The 25,493-nt window shown below is 43.0% G+C and overlaps 2 protein-coding genes across 6 annotated transcripts in view; one reads left to right on the top strand and one right to left on the bottom strand.

The window, feature by feature from the left end:
* NRAP (nebulin related anchoring protein) overlaps window positions 1-1,145 on the top strand; it is a 49,436-nt gene extending 48,291 nt beyond the window's left edge. The window contains exon 43 of the mRNA XM_017735198.1: window positions 723-1,145. Within this exon, the coding sequence (XP_017590687.1) occupies window positions 723-824 (102 nt within the window). The 3' untranslated portion in view covers window positions 825-1,145. The remainder of the gene's footprint in view (window positions 1-722) is intronic.
* Window positions 189-23,964, bottom strand: HABP2 (hyaluronan binding protein 2). Of its 5 annotated transcripts, none has more exons than XM_017735200.1 (15): window positions 23,803-23,964; window positions 15,496-15,532; window positions 11,418-11,564; window positions 10,420-10,548; window positions 9,232-9,339; window positions 8,696-8,812; window positions 8,261-8,380; window positions 7,461-7,632; window positions 6,941-7,029; window positions 6,596-6,827; window positions 5,579-5,721; window positions 5,104-5,238; window positions 3,465-3,610; window positions 2,376-2,576; window positions 189-782 (listed from the first exon to the last, which is right to left on the bottom strand). In XM_017735200.1, exons 3-14 carry the CDS (start codon window positions 11,500-11,502, stop codon window positions 2,400-2,402), a joined length of 1,653 nt encoding a protein of 550 aa, XP_017590689.1. In that variant the 5' UTR covers window positions 11,503-11,564; window positions 15,496-15,532; window positions 23,803-23,964; the 3' UTR covers window positions 189-782; window positions 2,376-2,399. The 5 variants fall into 5 exon arrangements, with proteins under 5 accessions (XP_017590689.1, XP_017590690.1, XP_017590688.1 ...); XM_017735201.1 differs by lacking the exon at window positions 23,803-23,964 and adding an exon at window positions 15,973-18,086; XM_017735199.1 differs by lacking the exon at window positions 11,418-11,564 and having other exon boundaries at window positions 189-811.
* Window positions 23,965-25,493: the final 1,529 nt, after the last annotated feature.

The following is a 25,493-nucleotide window of genomic DNA, read 5'->3' as shown; positions in this document are numbered from 1 at the left end:
TCCTCTGCCTCTGTCCAGCCCAAGGTTAAATATATTACAAGCAGGGATCTTCCAGGCTTTCCTTCTGCCTGCCTCCACAGGGATGACTCCCAGCCTACAGTGTCCTAGCACAGGAGAGCAGAAGTCCAAACAGGAATCTCACAGCCCTTACAGTTAGGAAGCATTCAGCTACAATAAAAGAGAAGCACTGCACTTCAAACACTTTGATCATTTAATTGTTAACTTTGGTAAGAAGTCAAACAATAATCCAGACCAAAAGAAACAGTACATATCCATGATTTACATTCCCATATGAAAAGTTACTCAGGAAATAAGTGAGAGCTATGGTTGGGTGAAGCACATAGTGGGAACTACAGGCAATATCTTCTTAAGTAAAAGGTATGAGAGTGATCTGATGGTCCCAGGGAAACCTACAGGTGTGCAATCCATGTGGAACTCAGGTGTTTGTTGGTTTGCTTTTTGTTTAGGGTTCAAAATAGAAACTAGGACTTGAGCACATTTAGTCCTTTGGTATGTGAGGTATCTAACTTACATGAACAGGTCCGTTTTTTGTACTTCTCCACTGCAGAAATACGCTTAGTGCAGAACAGTGATTTAGATTTTCCTCATTTTTTTTGCCAGTTGTGTAATTTTGAGCATGAAAATATTGTTACAGAATAATAGTTAAAACCCTCTCCTGTCCGCTGGCTGGTTTCACAATTTATTTGGGTGTGATTTTACAGGACCAGTTGGCGACAGAAGGATCTCAGCAAGTCGGAGTCAACCCCGATGCTTCAGAAATTCTGCAAGTCAAGAGAAGGCAAATGCAGCTCTATCAGAAGTAAACAGAAACATGACATAACACAAATAGATTTTCATCTTGTCCTGCAAATCCTGTAGCTTTTCCAGTTTTCTGGGAAGCACAATAGATGGCATTTAAGAATTTTTGTTTTAAAAAGCAACCAAAACATTGCAATTTATAACTGATAATTTTAATTTTGTGTGGACACTTTGTGATTTACCACTGAATGTATTACAGATTCTGCTATTTATTTAAAGCTGTAAATGAAATTAGTACTAGATGACTGGCAGGCTCAGCTTTGTACCACGGATGGTAGAATATGAAAGAATTTGTAATTAATAAATCAGGTGACTCTTATTCCATATTTGTAATTTTTGGAGTTCCTGGATTATTGGCACCATTGACCTAAGAGAATACAAAAGTATGATTCAGTGGTTTAAGAGATGAACGAGTCAAAGGCCAGTGGGAGCAAAATTATAACTGATGAGCCAAAGACAGGTTTTCTAGCAGATGTCAGGCAGTCTGCTCTAGACTATCAGAATGTATTCAGAACACAATTAGTTCTTCAGCCTTTTTAAAACCTTCCAAAGTAAAAAATCAGGATTACTCTTTGCAGTAGCTATTGACAGATTAGGTAGCTGCTTAGAGAAGGTTGTAAATCCTGGAATTCAACTGAGAGTGACATTGCTAGTTTAAGGAATTGACTCTTCACAAACAAGTCTATTCTTTATATCCTGATTTGATACCAATTCCTTGTTTTTCAAATTTCTGTGCAGAATCACTGGGCAAAAATTACACAATTTGACATGTACATCTTATGAGACGCCCCAGATTATGCAATGGCTTTAGACACAGATTTTTTAATGGCATTTAATACTAACTAGGTCTCACTGGTATTGTTAAGCACGTACAAACCACTGTAGATCTGGAGTAAACAAGTAATTATCCTCTAATCAGGAATAAAGTGGATAATTCTAATAGTGTTTTAATAATTCTTAAAGTGTTTTTTTGTTTTTCAATCTGGAATGCACAGCCAATGGAATTTGTAGCTATTTACCCACAGAAGTGGTTTTAAAAAATAATTGTCCTGCCTGATCCTCTCTCCTCAAGAAATTCCAATGGCTGCAATCTTGCAAACTCAGCCACATGGTGATTCTTGAGTATGTGAAAAATGGTACTGGCTGTAAGAGCACACACCAATAACTTTGAGGTATCAGGGTGCAATGAGTGCAGAAAAAACACACCTTTGACAGGAGCATGAGGGGAAGAGGAAATGTCTGGCAGCACCTGAGCTTGGCAAAGGTTCATGACTTGAAAAGCAGGTCTAGAAACATTGATATCAGTGCCTTTGATTTTTTTGGGGAAGAAATGGAGTAGCTTTACTTTCTGATCTGTTTAGCTACAAAATGTGGGCTTATTTCAAAGCCCACAACAGAAAAACTATCACTGACATTCTAGCTAACATTCTAAAGGCTATTTTCAAGATGGTGATGAAGCATGCCCCATGTAGGCCGTGAGAAAATATCAGTAATATTTTTCATCAAAGAGGAGGCATTTGGAGAATTGCTGAAAATAGTAAATCTCTCAATCTTACCGTTTGTCATTCCAAATCTCTCTCCTAATAATGTGATCTCGATGAAGACTGAATTACAGCTGTAATCCAACTGGCGAATTTTGTCACCTGGGTATAAACTCCTGGCTTGTTTTTTAACCCACACCCCTCACCCCAGCTCACAAGGCCGTATACGTAGTAGGAGCCGTTTTCTACACAAGTCAGTGGGCCTCCAGAGTCTCCCTGATGAAGGAAAGCACACATGTTCAAAGCATGAAGCAAAATATTAACCAAAATCAGAATGGTTCTCTCTCATCACAAGACTTTGAAGCTGCAATGGTGGTTTTTTCCTATGGCATCTACCATCAGATGCTGCTTAGCCCCTGAGTAGGCTTGCAGTTCTGTGACCAGGTCAAATGATATCAGACATTTTGGATGTATGTTTTCATTTTTTTCCAGTCTGTGACATCTATCTGACAAGGTCACATGAAATTTCCCAGGCGTGAAAGTAGCAGGAACTCAGAGTCTGAACTCAGAAAGATAGAGATGTGATCCCTGGCACAAACGAAAACTTAAGATGTCTCACACTCCTCAAAATAGCCTTATTCTGAGTTGGTTGGTCTCATTTTTTTGTTTTACTTCTGATTTCTATTGCAAAATACACTCTACAGTGGTAATTTGCACCTTAGGAAGTGTTGTTCAATCTCTTCCCTACCTTTCAATGGTATAAGTACGAACCTGTTTCACATTTGTGGTAGCTGGAATGAAAAGAAACATCAATACTGACTCCCTGCGAGTCTTAGCTCTGATAGTGAAAATCGGATTAGAATTGACACTCAAGGTAGAGGCCATTAAAAAGCTGAGGTAAAAAAAGAGCAAGTTTTCAGGTTATTTTGACAAACTGCCTCAGAAGCCAAGCTTTCCAGGCTGGTCTCTTGATTCCATAGATCTGCCTGTAGGTGACAGTGGCAATATTAGCTCTAAGGATGTACAACTCAAAGTGTACTGCAGAAAGGCTGTTGAAATACACTGATGTGAGAACAGATACATATGCAGCATGCTGCCAGAGCTCTGCACAGCCTGACTCTTTACACAAAAAATTAGTGTTCAAATACAAAAAAAGCAACAGACCTGACAAGAATCGATTCCAGGTTTCCGAAGCCTTCCTGCACAAAGCATGCTATCATCCAGTCTGTCATCATGTAGTTTGGGTTCATTGCATTTCCTCTGCGAAATCAGCTTGACATTGGCATCTAACAGCTGATGGGATTGTTCATCTATGGGATGTGCACCAAAAAAGTGGAGTCACCTTCCTCCATTCCTGTTACATGTTGTCTTTTATTCAAAACATGATCTTGCTTGCCGTATAAATGGGATGGGGGAAGAGCAGGGGGGATGCATGTGCTAGCCTGGGAAGAAAATAACTATCTGGCTGAAATGGTAAGTTTCCAGTGAGTTGGAGACTGAAGTTTCACTCAGGACACTGAGTTGTTTCCTGAATAAAAGTGGAGTCAGGTATTTAGAATTTGGTTCCAATCAGCTCTCTCTATGTAATCCTGCTTTTCCAAGGTGCAGCTCCCAGAGGTCCCCATGGGACTTTGAGCTGCTCAGCACTTCTCAGGCTGGTACTATTAGATGCTTTCACATGCAAGCTAATGAAACAGATGAAAACTGAAAATCATACAATATTTAAGGGCAATGATTAATTACAGCAAATCTAAAGACATAACTTGACATCTAAAGGCAATAGCCAGAGTTTCAAAGTACTACATCTGTAGATAATTAAAGGTGGTTTATAAGTTTGGTTCTGCTTGAGTTGCAGGAAATATTCCATTTCTTCAGTGATTTCCTGAAATGCTAATAATGGCTCTGCTCAAAGAAGGAGCCATCTAGGTTGAACACATACAGGGTACTTGATATTCTTTGTTGGGGAAAAAAACCCCATAAAATCCCTTTTACCCTTTTTAAGGGAGACTTATTTGGAACTTTAAAAAATATCCATTAGATTCTGTTGGTGCATTCTGATCAAATGAGCAGACTCCTCTCTTGTGGACTTCAAAGGGAGTTAAATCAGAAGGGAGAATTCCATCCTGTGTATCATATCAGGCTGTATCAGCCACAAAGCACTAGGACACCTACTGCAGCCTCAGTGACACGTTTTCCTTCTGCTGCTTTACAGCAACACATCAATCAGAACATAAGAAAATGCATTTTTCAGAAAATTGCCATTATCATTTTTTAAGCATAATAATTTCTCCCCTTAGGATTTACCATGGGCAAGAAAGGTTTTTGGATAGAGCTGGTTGAACTTGAAAAGCTTGGGATTTTTTTTATTTTTCAGTACATCTGAAGGTCCAGATGCTGCTTCTGAAAAGCTTTTTCTGACCCAATGGGCTGGAAAACCATGTGAAAATTCCTGTCTTTCTTGGAGCTGTCTTGAAACACACAAGATATACAATAGCCTCTCTTGATACTTCCTTGCTTCTGCTGCTGGCTTCAGATGAAACCATGACATAGAGAGTCAGATGGCAGGCAAAAGAATGCATCAGGCATTTTATCAGAACTCTGAAAGGTTTGGTTGATTAAGCAGTTGGAGATTTCTGGCTAAAGAGTAATTTGCAAGGCATGTTTTAGCTGATCTTACTTTTGAATTCCATGTCTTGGTTTCACTAGTGCCTAAGTCCTCATTTGGGTCTGGCAACTGTTACTGAAAGTACCAGCCCACCTGGCCACTGAAGTACCCACCAAAATCCAGTTCGCCCACAAGTACCTGTCTCTGTCTCGCCCCATCCAGAAATGAAGCAGGAGGCCCCAACAGGAAGGAAGAAGTCAGGGACACATGCTGTTTTCACATACTTTGTTTCCACTGCACAGGAACCGTCAACAGGCTGCAGTTTAAGTAGTGCTGGAGAGGAGATAAACAATAACAAAAAGTATTTGGAGCTAATTTTGATCCCTAACCATTGTTACCAGTGTGTGATACAACCCCATGCAAAGCTGTATAAACCCAACATTCCATTGCCCCCCTGTGCTGGACCTGTTCCCATTGTTTGGCTCCTCCTGTGCAGTGACTTCTGCCTGCCCATCACAAGTTACATCCCAAAGATTCAAATGGGTCCAGATCACAATTTGGCCTGATTATTTCCAGAGCATAGTCTCAATGAGAATTTTACATTGACTTTAGTCAATTGGGAGAGAGGCAAAGGTTGGAGGTGAGCCACGTGAGTATCAAATAAAGGATTTACCAATATCATTGTACAGGACACCACCCTTCTCTCTGTATTCACCATGTAAAATTATTTGCACTGCATCAAATACTTGCTCATGATTCTCTTTCGTCTTGAGGTTTTGCTTTCCAAGGGCTACTTGGATCTTTGTTTCCGGGTTTCTGGAAAAAAAAAAAGTCATTTATATACAGACATTTTCTATCGGTGGCAGTGAAAACCTGCACTTTTAGTATGAAGAAGTCAAGATATTCCTTCCTGTTGTAAAGCCCATCCAGAAGATTTCCTAAAATCATTATAGGAACGCTTAGATAGGAAAGCAGTGGTGGAAAATACATGTGCTCTTAAATTGTTGCAATCATGATATAAAGTGATTTAAAACTGCATGTATGTGATTTTCTCTGCATTTTAGGGCAGAGTAACAGTGTGCACATGATCTGTTCCTGTGGCAGTGATGACGAGTGGCAGCTCATGTAGCCATGGGAGTACAGTTGCTTGCCGTTGTCTGAGCATATTTAAAATCATCTGTGTTGGAATGATTTCCAGTGTGTAATTTACCTGTTTCCTAGGGTGGTGGCTTCCAACTAATTCAATACAAATGTTGGAGGAAGTGTAATATTCTATGCTAGTTGACACAGAAAAAAATTAAAGCTAAGTGCATATTTTGACTGTTTCAAAGAACTTAATTCTGATGTAATACGTGATGTTGCTTATGGCATCCCAACATCCCCTGAGTTTTTCATAGTTCTTCTTTTATACTTCACAAAATCTTGTTACTTTCCTCCTTTTTCCCTCTACACAACTTCTTTAGCTCATTTTATTTGAGTGGGGCCTAAGTTTTTTATTCCAGCAAGCACCATTTTCAAGTATATAAACATTTTTATGTATGTGTCCATTTTCTTTTTACATATATGTTTTCCTTTCAGTTTGACTCCCAGCAATCATTTTGATTGCAGATAATTTGGATACCAAACTGCCTTTACTAACCATCCTGATTTTTATACATTTATCTACCCTGATCATAAGACTTGCACCTACTCAAGGCAGTGTGCAGCAGTAAGAACCCAGCATGATTTAATTAGCACTCCACCACAGAAATGTTCATTCCCATCTGGAGTCTGTCTCTGCAGAGATGCCATCCAGGGATGTTGTCCAGGTGTAGCCTTGGATCCACCATAGATCCTCTTGAGTGTTCTACGAACTTCTGGTTGTCCACAGGTTTGGAATATTTCAGGGGGGTCTGTTGGGGGTTCTGTTGGGGTCTCTTCAGCTGCATTGGAAGACAGCAGATGTATAATGCAGAGATATCATCAGACTGGAAGAGTTAAGCAACCTGCTGCTCTAGACCACCTGCTGCCAAATCACTCTCTTCTAATTCTTTACCTGAGCAGGGTGAAACATTGCAGTATTCCCAATCTACTTTCTTATTTTTTCTGATGTAGCACCAAGGTTTTTCATCCTCATCAGGATTCCTGAGGGGAACAGTTGAGAGAATCAGTCATTGGGAATGGGGACATCTCCATGAAACCAGTGAAGGAGCTGAGGATTCTTAAGTAGCAGCCTCATGCTCCCATATGGGAGATGAACTTCCAGAGATAATACTTCATAAGATTTGACAAAGAAGAGGCCTGAGCGAGCCATACAATACTGCCTTATTACTATTCCCATACCTATCTTAGCCACAAGAGAAATGTGGGACTGATTCAAAAATAGAGGGCAGCTTCTGGAAGCCTCACATCAGCATGGTTAGAGAAGGTATCTCTAATATTCTGGTGTTTTATGGGCAGGCGGTATCTAGAAAAATGTGAGATCTTAACACCACCAGTTTCTCAAATTTGTGAGCAGTTTGTCCTCAGGGATCTCTTTTATACAGACCTCTACAAATGCTTCTTCAAAGTATTACCTGCAGAAGTTGTGTTCACCAATGCCGTATGAGTCAGCATCCTCCATAAAAGCATTAAAAGGGTGGTCCAAGAGATGGTGGGAATTCCAGTGCAGGCAGGTCCTGCCATTTTCTGCTTGGTTCACTGTTCCTCTGTATGTAGAGGAGTCCTCTTCATAACAATCATCAGGTCCTGTAGAAAGACAGTGCTCATATAAAAATGATTTTGGTGTTGCTCCTTGCTCAAAGTGGTTCCTCTTCCTTCCGTTCTTTGTCCTACATTCATTTTATGGAGGATCAGAAGAACCTGCTGGGCCAAGTAATTATGTTCCTTATTGTACACAGGCCAGAAATTAGAATAATGTCCCAACATATGTCCACCTTCTAGCTTGACTGACTTCAAAGGCCACTCCCCTCAGCCTGGGGAGTCACAGGCAACTGAACAGGCATCTTCACTACATCAGATTTTGAGTGTTTAAGGAAAACTCGACACTTCTTCCCTTTGTGACATGTGACCTCTGGGAAATGTGTGCTCACTCACTATATACACCAGTGGGACCTTGCCAAAGCACACTTAGAAAACACCCTGATGGCAACTGTTTCCAGCCCCTTTGCCAGCACTGGCTGCAGAAGTCAGCCTCTTCCTCTGACCCTCTCTCCAAAGGGGCTGGTGCCCCAGTGTAGTCAGGCTCTTGGAGCAGTGACAGGAAGTCACCACAGGATGCTACAGGAGTAGCATCAGTTAGTGTGGCTGCAGGGGGGAGCCAGCCCCTGGCTGTCTGGAGGTTCACCCCTACCTCTGTCCTGGGACTGTGACGTACCGATCTCGCAGAATCTCCCTCTGAAAGGTTCAGGGCACTTGCAGGTGAATTTTGACCTGTATCTGTTCCGTCTGCAGATACCTCCATTTTTGCAAGGGTTTGGACTGCACTGTTTGGATGCTGTCAATGTGGAAAACACAGAACCGTCTTGTCAATGTGCTGAACACTATACAGCCACTCGCATGCCCAGTGGAAACTGGAGAGAGCTCCCACTCAGACTGTTGGCTTTGAGTTCTCACAAAATCTTGAGAAATGCATATCTCTGGGGGTTTTACCAGTGACTGAACCACCACCCCTCAAATCAAGCATAATTCATCACTGGCCGGGGCCGTGGATGGGAGCTGCAGCATGACTAGGGCAGGATCACCCTCTGCAGTGGGTGATTTCCCACTGCAGACCAGCCATGGTGCTGTCCCCCCCACAATTTGTGCTCACCATATTGGCAGGAGGGTCTCTTGTAGGGAGGCTTGCAGCTGCACTTAAAATAAGGTGGAGTTAATATAATCAGGCAGTCACCATGGTTGCAGTTCTTCTCCAGACACATGTCCTCCACTGTGGAAAACAGGGACACAAAGCACATCATCAGCATTTGTGTGTGCACAAGAGCTGCTCTCTTGCAGGGATCATGGGAAGATGGCTTCTCTTGACTTCAAGGAAGCTTTCATTTGGCAGGTGTGGACTTGGGATCTCACTTCTCATTCACAGTATCTGTGGCAAAAAATCTGTGGTACCAGTGAACAGCTCCCCACTGCGCCCCTTGCAGAGCATAGAGGAGCACTCCCTGCACTCCTGAGGTCTATTTTACTCGATGCTGTTTAGACAGGCTTTGGCCTGGATGAGATCCTAAGAACTATGGACATGACTGCTGTGGGCTGTCAGAACACTCAGCTCAGCAACCTGTGGGTTTATAAGTTGCAACAGTAGCATTAACTGCCAAAATAAGGAGTGTAAATTAGCAAGAGAGCAATTACCTTTTTCACATGTAGTCCCACCGTATGGCTCAGGGCAGTGACAGCTGAAGTCTCTTCCTTTGGCTTCACATGTACCACCATTCTTGCAGGGGTTGGAGAAGCATGCATCTGCAGAGGTAAGGATGGAGATCTTTCAGCCTCTCAACCTTCATCACCTGCTTTTTCTTCTTGCATTTTGTGGCTGCAGGAGTCAGCAGGCACAGCACCCTGTGTAACAATTGCTGTGCTTATGCATCAGCTCAGCAGCCACAGGAGTGGTTCGAGTTGCTGCAGAGTTTATTCCAAGCTGCAGTGGCTCATGGCTTTGGGTCTGGGGCTGCGCTACTCCCTTTGCCCTGTCTATTACAGAGCTGTAATGGGGCAAGTCCATTCCTTTGATTGGGGGTAGATTTGCCTCTCTGGCATTGCTTCTGGCTGTCTGCCTTCATGCACTTAGTCTGGAGCGATGTGGATTTGGCATTGTCCTGTTTGGAACATAGCATTAAATCTCCCATGGAACAGCCATCCATTAGACTACTACCATACCCCTGGGTGGCTGTTGCCTCAAGGGAGCTGGCACCTGATGAAAGTCACTTGTGTGCTGCTCTTTACGCTGTGCTCAACATCTCCACTGCAGACCAGGCTGCCAGGAGCAATTGGTATTGGAGACAGACAAAAGTCAGCTCTGCTTGTTTTGTACCAGGGGATAACTTGGGAAATGTTACAGGCAACTTCCCTGCCTCTCTTTTTGAGTCCCCTGAGCAATCTCAAGGATCCATTCCTGTTTTCCTGAAGTTCAGCAAAACAAAAAAAGAAAAGGAAATAAAACCCCTGCAACTGATAAAAGAAGAAGAAGAAGAAAAAAAGAAACCTGCTCTACATTTGATTCCTAGCATAAATACAGAACATATATTCCATGAAAACAGCAATTACATCTTTCAGTGTCTATAGACAAATAAGCCTATGCTTTTTTGTAGTAGCAATCAGAAATGTTCTGCATGATCAGAATCCATCCTGTGAAACCTGGAGATAAAACACAGGATCCTTACAAGAGAAATACAAAGAAGAACACTGCAAACGATCCTCCTAACTCATCCCTTTGATGCAGGCATTTCGAGAGCAAGCTGGCAGCCAGGCCTGCCATGCTCACGCTTCAAGCACAGGGTTGGGATTTTACCCCTTCCTTCCCTGCCCACCCCTGAGAGGTACCTTTCATGTCAAAGCTGTCACCTAAAGATGTCTCAAACCAGCTAATTTCTTCCCAGGGCTCCTGCTGGAGGTTGGTGTCCTGATCCGGTTCTGTGTAGTCGTAGTAGTTCTCGTAGTCATCAGCCTCATCTGCAGGGAGGGGTGAGAAGAGAGTGAAAGAACAGAGGAATTAAAACTGGAACAAGAAAACTTATGAAAGAAGTTAATCCCTGAGATGGACAGTCCTTTTTCCTTTCGCTCATTTGGGATGTCAGTGGGTTTAGAGACCATCTTGAGGACCAAAGGTGCTGTTCAGCTCCTCCTTGGCATAGGCAGAGCTCACCTAGTGCCCAGCATGGCCACCCTGAACACAGCTGGCCCCAGCGCTGCCCTCGAGGATGCTCCTGAAGGGCACTGGGGCTCTGGCTGCCCAGCCATCTCCTGTGGTAACAGTCAGGATGCCCCAGAGGGGATGCAGGCCAGGGCTATCCAGGCAAATCCCCGTGTGGCACCACAGCCGGGGCAGATGCTGAGGCAGGTACCAGCACAGTGACAAAAGGAGATTCAGTTTCCTATGAGAAGAAGGGGTTTTCTTTGTCCAACTGCTTTGCTGACCATCACCACTGCTGTTGCAGAATGAGGCAGGGCCCTCCCCAGCTCAGGGGCCCTGCTGTGTGTGGGAGCACAGAGTCCCATCTCGAGGGCAATCAGGGGACAGAGGCCCTGACGCATCTGCAGGTCTGCGTGACTTCTCACCCACAAAGAGCCTTCGAGGAGTGAGAGCCCGGCACTGCAGACACGTGCTGAGGAGCCCACCCCTGCCTCTGCCAGCCCGTGGCCTACAGGAGCCAGTGTCCTCACGGGGCCCGCGAGGACCCGCGGCTTCGCCAGCCACGCTGGGGGGGTTGTTTGATTAAAGTGGGCTGGCGGCTCCTTGCACAGGTACAGCTCTTGCCAGTGGAAGCCACTGCAGTGTTTCAAAGACAAGCTATGGTAATGAGCAAAGCTAAGCTACGTACAGAGACATTTTAAAAAGCTCTCCCCTAGGGCTGGACCGATGGCCCCATGGATAATGCTCTGCCTTGAACTGATTATCGACTGCATTATCTTAGTTTTCTCTCCTCATTCATTCGCTTGCAGCCTTTATCTTTATTCTTTCTTTGCTTCTGAAAAAAAGAAAGAAATTCCACGTTTGTACAATGGGTGTTTTATATTTCATATTAAAATAGAACTGTCTTTTTTCTTCTTTTTTTTTTTCCTACATGCCAACTCTCGTTTCTCACAAAAAAAAAAAAAATAGAGGAAAGTTTCACCTCATTTATTGCTATGTCAAGTCAAGACTCCTTTTCCTCAGCTCATTATTTCCACAGGAGCCGAATCTCGACTATGTGCAAGTGTTGCAGAAGTGTATGCCTTGCTGGGGAACAGAAGGATCTTGCTGAAAGATAAGGACATTGTCTACACTGTACAAAATTAAATTTAATGTGATGTAGTTAAGGTAGAAAAACAAAAAGGAAGTTTTGCCTGAAATGCAGCCTCCAAGTTCATTTTGTTGGAGAGGAGATTTTGCAAATGACTTGAGGTTGAAGGAACTGTCTGAAGTAGTCTGATTTTGCATCCCCTGTTTATTTTCAGAATCTTAGAGGGGCACGTTGGCTTTTATTCTGCAGATGCTTTCTGAAGGATGGGGTATCCCTTTTTATGGAAAAAATATACCTGCTAAAAGTTATGAAGGATGAATAGGGGACTGACGGCTGCAAAGGCAGACTGCAAACATGCCAGCGTGCTTTACAGAGGCTGGTGAGGACTCTGCTGAATCAACAGAGGAAAAATAAGTGCCCCAAATGAGCACAAATAGCTAAGCTGTTGTAGAATCATCTACCCTGGTTTTTAAACCAACTGCTTAGTGTGAGTTGTTAAGAAATGAAGCTACTGTCACTTGATTTTTGTTTGGCATGATTTCTCAGCCACAGATTAATCATTTTTTAATAACACCTATGTAATTACTTGATATGTTATGAACTATTTCTAAGTGCATCTCTTCTGTAAACAAGTTGACCGAGATGTAATTCATGTTTTGCAGGACGTGCTTCTGGCAGCTCTGAGTGGCTGGGGAGCACCACGTGCACTGATGGGGCAATTTTGGGACAGGCTGTTGCACACCTGAAGCCAGTTTGGCACCCAGCAGCCCTCAAAGAGAGCAAGTAGCCAGGGCTGAGGTAAAGCAGGCAACACTGACCAACCCCCTTAAAGGCTGGCAATTACCATTTCAAGAAATTTAATGGCCAAAGCATGGAGTTAAGGGTGCATATGGAAAGGGCTCAGAAAACATCAGCAAGCCCTTTTGGGTACCCAGGCCCCCATGTGGATATGGGAGTCAGGAAGCTGAGGTTACTGTCCAGGAGACCAGGCAAGGTGATGTAAGAGTGCAGCAGATCTGAGAAATGAGCAGTGTCCCTGCTTTCCCCATTGCCATCCCTCTTTGTAAAACTGAGAAACAGACATAGCTCCTACAGGTCACATGGGTGATGTTTCCCATCTCCCAGCTAGTCCATGTCATCTCCAGCTGCATGAAACAGTGGAAAACAAAGACCAGAAAACCCTGGCTGGGGCATATGATACCAAAATAAAAGGTGTCTTCTTATTTATCACTGCTTTGACACTAAATAACTGTTTGCCTTCCACATCTCTTATTTAAGAAGTGCTCCCATTCCAATTTTTTAAATTATTCATAACAAGCCATAGGTGTAGTAAAGCAAAAACAACACTTTTTTAAATCTGAGCACATAATTAAAGCACAAAATCTGATACACTGGTTGATTTAAACATATTACTAAATCAGAGTGTTCGTTCTTTGTAAGTGCTGGAAAACCTTAACATGCTTAAAAAAAGCAGTGATCTGACATTTGTCACTGAAATGTGACTATTACATGAAATTAAATTAGACATCCTGCATGCAAATTTTCAAAGAATAACTTTCCTCTGTGTAGTACAAAAAATCCCCCCATAATTGATAGACAGAGATTGACTTTTAAAGCTTCAAATCAGCTTTGAGGTCTGGGTGATCTTTTAAACTGCACAAGCTTTCATCTGCAGTTTTTCACATTACCAAGAGCTGTCAATCAAGCAATGGATTTCTGATCAATATCCCCTTGTTCATTAGCTTACACGGGCTCTCTGTTACAGAGAGAACAGATATCCCAATGCCGACAGTCACACTGTTTTCAAAACCTTCCCTGGATCAAGTGATGACTAATGTTCCAAGTGGGAAAGTGATGCATTAGGATGCCATCGGGTGACCTGAATTGCGAGGTAACTTTGTTGGACTGCAGTTGTCAAGATGAGTGATGTGCAGAGTTAAAGCCTATTGCCAACACACATCAAGAGCGCCAGAAAGTACCCAGCATTTATTCAAGCTCTCTGAACCTCTGGAGACTGACTGAAATCTGGCCTAATTTAAGCAGGATGAGTTTTCCTACCACCCCTCTAAATACTTTTTGTCCCCAGCTCTGAGATTATTGTAGTGTTATTTTTATGAGGCTGAAATCCTGACTGTATTTTAAATAATGAGATATTCCCCATTTACTTCTGCAGAGATGAGACCTCACAGTATTTCCTCCCTTCCAAGCGGGCTGTGGCTGGGAGTATCTGCAGCTTCAGAAAGAAGGGAGACTGGCTAACAACAAAGCCAGAAAGCCTTTCAAATAGTTTTGTGGCTGTTACTTAAAAGCAGTTTTGCAGCATTTTTTCCCTCAGAGGGATGGATGTGGGGCGAAGGGGGACTGTGATGGTGAAGGAGTGGAGACTTGCAGGGGGATGGGGAGTAGGAGAGTGGAAGGACAGACGGAAGGACCATACACCACAAGGCACGGAATGAATTAAAAAATTGTGAAAGGGATACTCTACCATCAAAAGGCAGATCAACCGGTTTGCACAAGGCTGTGTAAACAGGTGTGCAAACCCTGAATCAAGTGCATGGCTGTGGCCAAATATTTGCAGAACCCAAATACTGAGCTCAGACACAAAAATTATTTGGAAATTTGTTTTCTACACACATGTTGTTAGAACAGCAACATTGATTTGGCTGGTGCTGTATGAGTGCCAAGATTTCTGGTTTGACCTGAAAGCTGAAATTCCACTGAAATGAACAGAAATGCAGATGAATAATGAGTGCATACTAAAACCCACCCTATTTTTTTGCAGGAAAATGAGCAAAATTATTGTATTATTTCATTAGCTATGCATTAGAAACTCAAATCTAGGAGCCATTGAAATCAAGAAAAGAAAGAACAGGGCTTACCTGCAAAAATACTAAATTATTCAATAAAACCATAATCTTCTACTTGGACCATGTAGGCTGTGAAAGGATATACAAATCCTCACACATCCTACACATCCTCACACAATATTCATCACAGCTTTTCCCTTATCAACATCTTAATGCGATGCAGCCTTTAACGATTTTTTACTTGCATGGGCTTGTTTTTGAACCTTCTTGCACTTGGGACAAAACCTTGCAGAAATAAGTTCCACAGTTAGTTGCATGCTGCAAGGGAAAGTCAGCTTTCATTTATTTGACCTCCAGTTTTCATCCCCTTCTAGGCTCTTTGCTTATCCTTCTGTGAGGTTTGCAGCCCAGGACCATGACCTCTCCTCCAGACCATGGCCCACTGCATCACCCATAGGTCCCCAAAGCACATGAAGGCAGAGAGTGACAGAAAAGTCCTGGCTTGGGACGGAACTGAGAGTTCCAGGTGTGGTCCAGGAGAACCCTGTGATCAGCTGCACATTGGTACTGCTGCTGTACTTCTGGTTTGTCTCCAGTGTGCCAGACACACTCCTGGCTGGGATACGATGCAGCATTGTCTCCTGCACTGATGTACAGCACCTGTGGAGGTCTGAAAGCACTCACCATATTATTTGTCCAAAGTCAAACAGACTTTTTACTTGATGATAGACCTTCTTTTAAGCAAGGCTCTGCATGAAGTTAATATAATTCAGCACTGGGGACTAGTGAAGGGTCTTGATGAACCAGGTTGCCAGACTTTCAGTTTTGTGGCAGGCAGAAGCTAAGATGAAGAAAGTGAAACCACTTACCTTCCATCATGTTGGCCCAGAAGGAAAAATGGGAAGCCTGCATGAGATAATAAAGGTCAGAGAGTCAGTTTCTGAAAAAACAAAAGCCAGCGCAGAGCTTTGCTTACAGTACAAAGATTCTGTTTGCCCCTAGTGCCAGACATCCAGATAAGGCTGTTACCCACTTTGGAGCTAACTGGCCTAGATTTCAAGAGCTCTTTGAAAAGAGTAACAAAAAGTCAACAGTCTGTGGGAGAGGTCTGCCTTTTCCAAGCATACAGCCTAAGCTGCTGGGCTGGTCTGATTTGGAGCAAACCTGACCTGAATGAGTTAAATTGTCTCTTTGCTTATGAGGTGATGGCACATTGGCTACTTGTGAAGCTTCTCTGAGATGCTGACAGAGGCCACACTCCAGCTGGCTACCAAAGCAGGAGGCTGGGAGTTGCCCAGGCACGGCAGAGTGTATGTTGGGCAGTGCAGCATGGCCCAGGTCCTTACCTCCAGTGTGCCCAGTGGGATCTGGACCCCTGAGCTGGAAGGCTGTCAACAATGTCTGGATACAGGAGAATATTTCTGGCACTTTCTGGGAGGAAATGCCGTGTGTCCCACCTGCAACGTGGGGCTCCAACCTTTCCTGTTTGGCTCATGATCAAGGGCAAAAAAAAAAAGGGAACAGAAGAAGATGGAAAACAGCTCTCAGCCTTTGAAGAGTGTGAGTGAGGTTTGTCTGAAAGGAAAGGCACTGACTCTACACCAGGACACATCCCCAGTGTGACAATTTCCGTTTGCTTTCCCTCTTGCTCTAAATCCCAGCTGCAGACAGGATTACCTGCCTTCAGTGAGGATACACATGATAATGGTGGGTGTAAAGGAGATTTGAAGCAGCTGTTCTTCATCCCTCACATGATTTTAGGGAATAAAATGTATTTCCAAACAATTTAACACACATGGTAAGGACAGCACACATACACACACAATTATTATGTGCATCTATGCATTGCTACAGATACAATTAACTGTAAATATATGCCCTGTTTAGTCACACATTATTTATAGAAGAAAGACATTCTCAGATAACAGTGGTTGCGACTAAGAACAAGTGAATCAGAAGCAATGAATAAGAAACAGGACAAAATAAAAAAGCTCAGGATTCACGTTTGTGAATATTATCCGGAATATATAAATGAGTTTTTGCTTCAGGCACGTTTGCGTCCCTCTTGTGTTTGAGCCAGGGAGAACAGACACTCCAGCTCTCCCCTTCCCCACTGACATTAATGAGAGCACTATCCCCTGAACCACTCAGCAGAGCTCCTTCCCAGGTGCATTTGAGTGAGCCACACACACAGAGAACTAAATCCTTTGCAGCTGGAAGGACACACATCCTCACACAATTGCCCCTCCAGAATCAGTGTGGAGATGATGGTAAATGAGAAGGCTGTAAAAGCCCTGTCCTTGGTGTATACGTTTCCTGAGTGCAGGTACAGCTTTCTTCAGATCCTTTGCCAGACCCCAATGGAGACTGTATAAAGCAAAGGTCTAATTGCTCCATTTACAATTAGTGGTAGCGTTCATCCATAAACACAGACCAAAACAAACCCTGCAAGTGTACTTTCTTTTGGAGGAACAGATGAAACAAAGAACAAGGAAGCAGCATTGGGAGCAGTATGATGCAAGAAACATTTCATGTCCCTCTCCAGCTCTCTGTGCTGCCCTGTTGTGCTCTTTGCCTTGTGGGGTGGAAAGGGTTTGGGTCGGAAATGTTTGTCTTAGTGAGTTTGCCCCTGCACTTGGGGCAGCCCTTGGCACCCCAGGGAATGCTGGAGGGCTTCAGCCCAGGCTGAGCGAGGTGCACCAAGCTGTTCTGTGCCTCAGTTTCCCCAGCTGTAGGGTGGAGATGACATTCTCACAATGTTCACACCCCACGAAAATAGGAAAGATGAGAGATGTAACATTGCACTACACTACATTCTTTTCCAGCTTATCCACCTGTCCCTCTGTCCAAGCACAGGCAGAACTGACCACAAAAGGGCAGGTACCCTAAACTCCCTCTGGCAATGAACTGGTGCCCTCGACAGTGCAGGTTTACACTATCATCCTTCAGAGCCGGCACAGGCTTGGTGGCTGGTGACTGAGTCCCAGATTTTGATTGCTGCTTTTGGATGAAAGCCTCTGTCTGCTGCCACAGTATAAATGTTACTGGGAACAAAAGCTTCTGGAGCACCCAGCACGGAGAGTCCAGGAGTTAAACACAGTCTTTGCTGTAAGGCTCCTGTATCTCATTTTGTACTGAGACTTTCCCTCCCTGTGAGCCTGTCACAAGCTGCAGCAGCAGAGCCACAGGAGACAAAACCTCTGGCAGAGCTGACTTCTCAGCATGGAGAGTTTTCTCCTCCCTCCTGAGGTCCACTGGACCACTCACCAGACCACACTGGTTTTGAAGCATTTTCTCCCCTGCTAGCCAGCACAGGGCCAAATTTTACCATCTGGATTCATGGTGTGAAGCTTGCCATGGTGGTGTGCAGCAGAGGAGGAGGAAGAGCTCACTCCTTCCCTCCTGTCTGCTGGAGCTCTCCCCTTCCTCCACTCCAGGAGAGGGTGTGGGATGCAGGATGTGGGATGCAGGATGTTGGATATGGGATGCAGGATGTTGGATATGGGATGCAGGATGTTGGATATGGGATGTGGGATGCAGGATGTGGGATGCAGGATGTTGGATATGGGATGCAGGATGTTGGATATGGGATGCAGAAGGAGGCTGTCAGGAGGGGTGCACAGGGTGGGAGTCCGGGAGGCGGCTGCAGGAGGGAGTGCAGGCAGGGGCAGTGAAGGCAGGGCCTCCTGCCTGCGGTGCCGTATTGCTCGTGGCCAGCAGAGGAGGATCTTGTCCTTCCGACGAGGTGCAACACTGAGCCCAACGAGGAGCAGGATTCGAACAAAAGGAACGGGGGCGGGGGGAGAAGAAATTAGACTATGGGGCTGGTTTCACCAAACAATCTCCTTGCTGCAGCTCCACACCGATACTTTGTGTGCTCTGTCAAGAGGGAATAAAATCGCTGGATTCTGTTCATAGCCGATCTGCAGTGATGAGGGACAAAGCTGGAGGAATTTGCAGAAAGCAATTTTAAATTTTATTACTTTAGGCTCATAAAAAAGGAACCCTAAAAAAAAAAAAAGCTAGGAGGGACATTTTATACGGGTACCAGTGCACTGCTGGCTATGGAGCCAACTACATTTATAGGGCTCCTAGAAAAAAATTGTGAAATTCAAAATATCCTAATTTCACCTGACCTTTGTTGTCTTTTGTCACTGTAATGATTAACACTTCACTAAAACTTTAGCTTCATTCCTCCAAAGAACCTTCAAAATTTTGCTAAATAGATTTTGTACTAATATTAAACATTGCAGATACATGATACACTCAATTTTTCCATTTCAACTCCTTAAGAAAGAGAGACTAATGAAATGTAATAGATTTCAAACAGAAATGACAGAACCATGAACTTTCCTCATCTCAGGATGGAATCCTGCGGCTCTTTCTCAGACAAAAATGTCCAGTTAATCTCTAGCAATTCTTTCTGCATAAACCCAGGAAGATTTGACCCCAAATCCAAGGGAAATTATTTACAGCTGCCAAGGGCATTCTGCAATTGAACTGTTTATTGTGTCTTGGGTACATTGCTACCCCTTATTACAACAAAAATTGAATCACTAAAACACAAAAGCAGGTGGAGAAAGAGAGCAAAAAGGTGACAGCCCAGGGTTATGCTGTGAATTCACATGAGTGCAAAACAGACTTCCAGAGAAAACATTGTAATTACTCAAGCTTGCATGGCAGAGTAGCAAGAGAGATGAAAACTAGCTCTGTACATACACACACACTGCAACAAAGCACTACAGGAATTCCAGTATTAAACTGCACTGCTAGGAATTGGCTTAGTCACTTAATTGCATTAAGTCCTGCAAATTCTCCTGCAACTTGTCACAAAGTGGCCTCCACAGCAGAAAAACAAAGATTATGCTTTCATTTGTTCATCTGTGCAGTCACAGCTTTGCAGCCAAGAAGGTGGGACGGGGTTGAACTGGAGAATGAAGATGGATATTTGATCAACTTCCATCCACAAGTGACACGAGCCATGAAGGAGCCATGAGGGCAGACACAGCTACTGCCTTCTCGTAGTGAACCCCTTGATCCTGCTGACAGCTCTCAGTAGGAACCTTTGTCTGGGCTGCTTGCCAAAGGAGGAGGGAATCGACAGTTCTGATGCTCTTACAATCGGCCAGATTTTTGCCTGCAACCATCTTGGGTCGTGACAGTCTTTGAACTTCAAGGGAAAGTGGCTTTTCCAGCAATGACATTGTATTTCTCAGCCAAGGCCATGGTTGCAGTATAATGAAAGCAGGGCATATTATCATCTGTAGCACACATGCAACACGTGTTTTTAGCCTGGGAAACCATTCTCTGAAAGGATTCCACCAAAACCCCTGAGTTCTTCACTTCTCTACTAACAAGACATCTCCTGCCTCCACACTGAACTGCAATTTGAGCATCAGAGTAAATGTTGTGGTCCTGGTCGACCAGTCCCAGAGAACCCAGAGAAGTTCACATTTAAAATCATTATTTTGCTGATTATTTCTTAGTGAACCCCCATGGTAGCACCTGATACAAAACCTAAAGGGATCCAGGGAAAAAGCAAGATCCTGCAGATGTGCTGCTGAAATTGGCTTGGTTCTCTGCTCAGGAGTTACCTGCTCCTGTTTTCCAAGAAATCAAAATTTCCAAATTAATCTCTGCACTGTAAGATGCAACCTGGTAGCAGCTGGGTGTTTTTAAAGCTGCTCACTGGTGGATGAGGTGTGCTTGTGCTCCCAGGTGGAAAATAGGGTCAGCCTTGAATGCCACAGCAAGGGGAAGCTACAAAATGTGTTTCAGGGGGCTGCAGGAGCCAGCTAGTCACACTACCACAAGTGCCTGTGCTATGAAACACTCCTACAGCCAGTGCTGGGAATGCAGGTTATACTGCTAGACTTAAAGCTTATGCAAAGTCATTAAGTCCCTTTAGTTACACAGGATATCAACCTGCACGCTGCAGGGCATAAGCTGATTGCCTTCAGGGGTCAGCAAGCAACGCTTCCCTCTCTGAGAGCACGGTGCAAAATTAGCTGGGGGCACTCCCAGGGCTTTGTTGCTTTTGTGCTGCATCAGGCAAATTTAGGCGAGCATTGCAGAAGGGTATTACACCTGATGGACCACAAATCCAGGCAGGCTTGGCAGCATTCACTTCTCTCTGCAGTGATTGGTTTGCAACACAGTGGAGCGTGAAACCCTTGTGTGCATGATGAAGCCCTGGAGTGAGGGCGAGGGGAGCAGAAGTGGGAGTTTGCTACAGGAATGGATCTGTTGGGCATTAGAAAAAGATGTCAGACAGAGTTGACTTTAGAACATCCTAAAATGTTGGTCTCCAAGCACCTGAGGCAAGGAAAGACATGTACCGCTGCCAACAGCATCCTACTTGCTGTGCGCCAAGAGGGAGATAGGCCCTTATGATAAGGGACTCATTTTTGCAATTGTTTGATCTTAATGTGATACTTTTATCCTTCCCTTTCCGCTACTAAGTGCACTTGATTATTGGATTGGGCAAGGCTAGTGATTTTGAAACACTTTCCACCACAACTAAGAGGATATCAATTTTTTGAAGTGCCGAAATATTCAGTGAAGAGCCACCTCTTCTAGTCTGACCCTTGCAAATCTTCCTCCCTGCTGCCAGGGAAGTTGAGTTTGCAGGCAAATTTGATACAAGGAAAAGGACTGATCTGAACACCTGTAGATTTAAAAATAACTTTTTTTCCCTGCGAACATGTGCTGAATCACTTTAGAGCACTGTTAATTGGGAGCTGCAGCCTGGTGTACAGGCAGGGGCAGCACTGGAGTGTTGTGGGATCCAACTTTGTATTGTCCTGTTCCAGATTTCTCTAGCCCAACTCAAGCATACCATTTAAATCTGAGTGTATTCTAGGAAGTTTGCTTCAGAACAAGTCTGGATAAGTGAGGATACACAGCTCGGTTGCAGCAGAGTTCTCTGGCTTTCTCTTCGGCTAATTAAGGAATACTTAACAATAAAATGTCTTGATGGCAGGCACATTGCTACTACAGTATCTTGCTGAGCAGAAGTGAAATGAAAAGCAGGGGGAAAAAACCCCGAACCCGAGAACTCTTGCCATGTCTGAAGACAGTCTTTGGTGCAGTTGCACCATACATGCTAAAGTAAAGGATCAAATTCTGACCTCGCCATGCAGCTTTTTGCTTTTTATGGAAATAGTTTGGATTCATGCAGATGGCATCAGTTTCTCTTCAGGTAGTATGAAAGAACTGAATGAAAATTTTTGCCTTAGGGTTCTGCTCCAAACCTGCCAGATCCATGAATGTCCAAGTATTTTCTTGTTCCATTGTGACTGACTGAGCACGAACTACTGCTTAAACCCATTTTTGACTTCTGCTATATTTCACCAATAATATTTGTTAATCAACTTATTACTTATAAAAACTTCTAAAACCAGATTCAAATAAAAATGATGAAGATAGTTCTAGAAAAGGTTGAAAATAGGAATTTAAGGGTGTTTTCTGTGGTTTCAGCAAAGTGCATCATCTATTATTTTTTCATTCAAACTATTTTAGTGCAACTTTTTCTTCAGGACAAATCATTAAGACAAAAATATCCTCTCATAACTTGTTTGTCATGCAATGGTCACATCATGGCAACTCATTCCCCTCTTTTTTTTTCTGGGATCCATGCCAAGTGCTAAGCCAGAAAACCTTGTTATAGTAATTATGAAGAAAAAGCATGTTTTATTAAAAACTAGCCTGCTGAATATTCTGTCGTGCTGCTTTTCAATGACAGCAGAATTGCTTTTGCATTTTAGCAATGTTAATGAATTTTCAGGGGCGGGGAGAGATATAGTCTACATTTTCCATTGCAATTTTTAAAGCAACATCAGATTAGGACTGCCAAAGGTATTGAATCAATCTAACACTTAGGACTAGTTAGAAAAAAATCTGGGCAAGACTTCATGTTGTCTAAGACTGGTCCCACATCTTCCTCACTGAGCATGAATTAACACTGCCAAATTCGTTAGGAGCTTATTTGTATGAAGTGGCGTTCCCACAAAGTCTGTAAAACTGGCATTGAAGTATCCTAGAGCTGATCCCCTCAGTAAGAGGCTACATGTACTACTGGAACAAGTGTGACATTGGTCCTGGTGATACGCTAATTAATCATTACTCTATTGAGTTGTAAAAATCACTGATCTCAAATTCCAGACTTCTTAAAAATATCTATGCCCCATTAAACCCCCTCACTACATACTTTTCCCGAAGAATTAAATTTAAACACATCAACATCTGAATTTTTGAAACGCATTTCAGTGAATATGAACCTGCACACATAGGAAATGTCACTAAGAAAGCAGATGTTTTAAAGAACCTCAGATTCCTTCACGAGAAAATCTACTTGATTGCTTGGAAGAACAAAAGAATTTTTTTTTAAACTGACTTTTAACTTTCTTTTGATTACAAGTCATTCTTCCAATCTTCTTTAAAGAGGAGATGAATAGATGTAGGAAAGTATATCAAGCTCTACCATGGCAGAGCTCTGGTCACCCCTAGCTGTGTTGAATATTTTGCCATTAACCTTCTTCCCATGTTAGCAACAACGATAATTAAGTCATTCAAAACATGTGGCTGGGGGAATTTTATCTTTTACAGAAGAGTTTGCAAAAGTCCCAAGGCAGTGCCTACCTGTTTAATCCAGTATTTAGTCCCTTCAGAATGAAGACTGGAAATAAGGAAGAAACTATTTATGGTGAGGGTGGTGAGTCACTGGCACAGGTTGCCCAGGGAGATGGTGGACAGACGCCCCATCCATAGAAACATTCAAGGCCAGATTGGATGGAGCTCTGAGCAACTTGGTCTAGTGGAAGATGTCCCTGCCCATGGCAAGGGGGTTGGGACATGATGATCTTTAAGGTGCCTTCCAACCCAAAACATTCTATGATTTTAAGATGAGCTGCCCATGCTGCAACCTGGTGTTCTGGGGCATTTCTTAGTGCCCAGGGCTAGAAGAGGGACTATGCTCCCCACCACAGACCACTGGGAGTGAGGCGACCACTGAGTGTACCCAGAAGAGCCATTCCTTGACACTGTAGATGTCTGCTCCAAAAAAAACCATTGGGCTTCTCTCTTATGCTGCATTAACTTGGTCACCTCAGTGGCCTGAAATGCAGATACAGCAGAGCTGGCACATGGAAAGAAAAGGAGGATAAAAACATACTCACGCACAAACATGTGGTCCCTAGGAGAATAACCAGTGGAAGAACTTGAAGGATCAAAGCACTGCTAACCATTCTCATCTTTTTCTTGAAATTAGCTTTTTCTTGAAATTAGCTTTTTCTTCTTGCCTATGTTTTTTCAGACAAGCCACAATCTTTCGAGGCCAAGCTAATTCAGTGCAAATAATTAACCATGCTTCAAATATTGTTTAATGTTCAACAGATTGCCCTGATCAAATAAATGCATCCTATCCAGATAATCACTGCATTGACCACTGGCAAATGTTCCAAATCAGTAAGTATCAAAGTATAAATTAACAATAAAAACAAGCATTGACCTTGTATTAGAAATATCTTTCGACTATTATTATCAATTGGAAAAAAAGTATGAAGCATACTTACCTCTCTCCCACCTGAAAATTACTGAGATCTAGTTACATAACATATGATTTTTAAAAATATCAAAGTGTGGGTTTTTTATTATTTTCTAAATTTCAGACATGAAACAGAGTTCATGTTCTCAAGCTTTTGTCCACTAATGTGAGAATCGGGATTCATTTTTTTTTTAACAGAATTTTAAATTCTTGAAAACCTCTATTCTCCTGAGGCTGAAGCATTTGTAACAACAGTAGCAACGCAGGAAATCAGAGTATTACTGCAAGATAAACAACCCTCTATTGCGGAAATGCTGACAAACTCTTGCTGATCAGAAATTGTTTGTACTACATGTTACAGAAACAAATGAAGTGACCATTCTTTCTCCAAGACAGTTTAGAACCTGAAAAGGAAGGACGTGATAGAAATAGTGTCCACATGCTGAAATATGAGGAAGAAAACAGTGAAATCCCAAGGGCTTCATAATTTCCCATCCTGAATGTGAATTTTGTGGTGAAAGAGACAGTTGTGAGCACTTGATTACAGTGACAGGTGCTGAAATTTCCAGAGAACCTTGTTTCTGCTGATTCCTTACTGTGGAGCATGAACAATCCTAAAGGAGATTTCATACACCAGAAAATACACAAAGAATTTCAGTATCCTGACTATGCCACATGTGCATACCTTAAGCAGGTGCCTATTAGCAATAGATAGATGTTTGAGACTTAGTATGTTGGTGGCCAGCCACAAATACAAGTTTATGAAATTCCAGATTCTTTAACTAGTTAGAAAGACAGCAAGATAAAAGGAGTTAGATAACACGCGACTTTATGTAATGTGTCCTTGAGTAAGCTGATTTGCACTGAATTTTAATAGAGCCCTGATTCATCAAATCTCAAACAGAATTAAGGTATGGACTGGATCCTAATAACATCATGCTTTATATCCATGAAAGATAAATTAAAGGATGCAAAACTGCTATTGACAAACATTGATTATATGTACTTTGATGGACTTTGAAGTTGTGCCAGATGCGTCTTGTCAGCCTCCAAAGTTTTCTTTTAAATCTCATTGCATAAGGCTTTTACTTTTTAATTATTTTTTCCCTCAGCCTCTTTGATCAAGAAAAAAATGTAGATCATATTTGTGTGATGCTATTTCCTATGCATTTTACTTAGATATGCCCTTGTGCACAGCTCATGATATGTAAGAAATGTTACATGGCACCTACTGATCTTACCGTGTTATCATGGGTGCTATTTAATACTTGATTGACCTTCTCAAGCTGCTGAGTGAAATCCTGCTATGTGCAGAGAGCTAGC

Source organism: Corvus brachyrhynchos, unplaced genomic scaffold (assembly GCF_000691975.1).
Source record: "Corvus brachyrhynchos isolate BGI_N302 unplaced genomic scaffold, ASM69197v1 scaffold705, whole genome shotgun sequence".
Taxonomy (NCBI): Eukaryota; Metazoa; Chordata; class Aves; order Passeriformes; family Corvidae; genus Corvus; species Corvus brachyrhynchos.
This window is presented reverse-complemented; position numbering and strand designations above follow the sequence as displayed.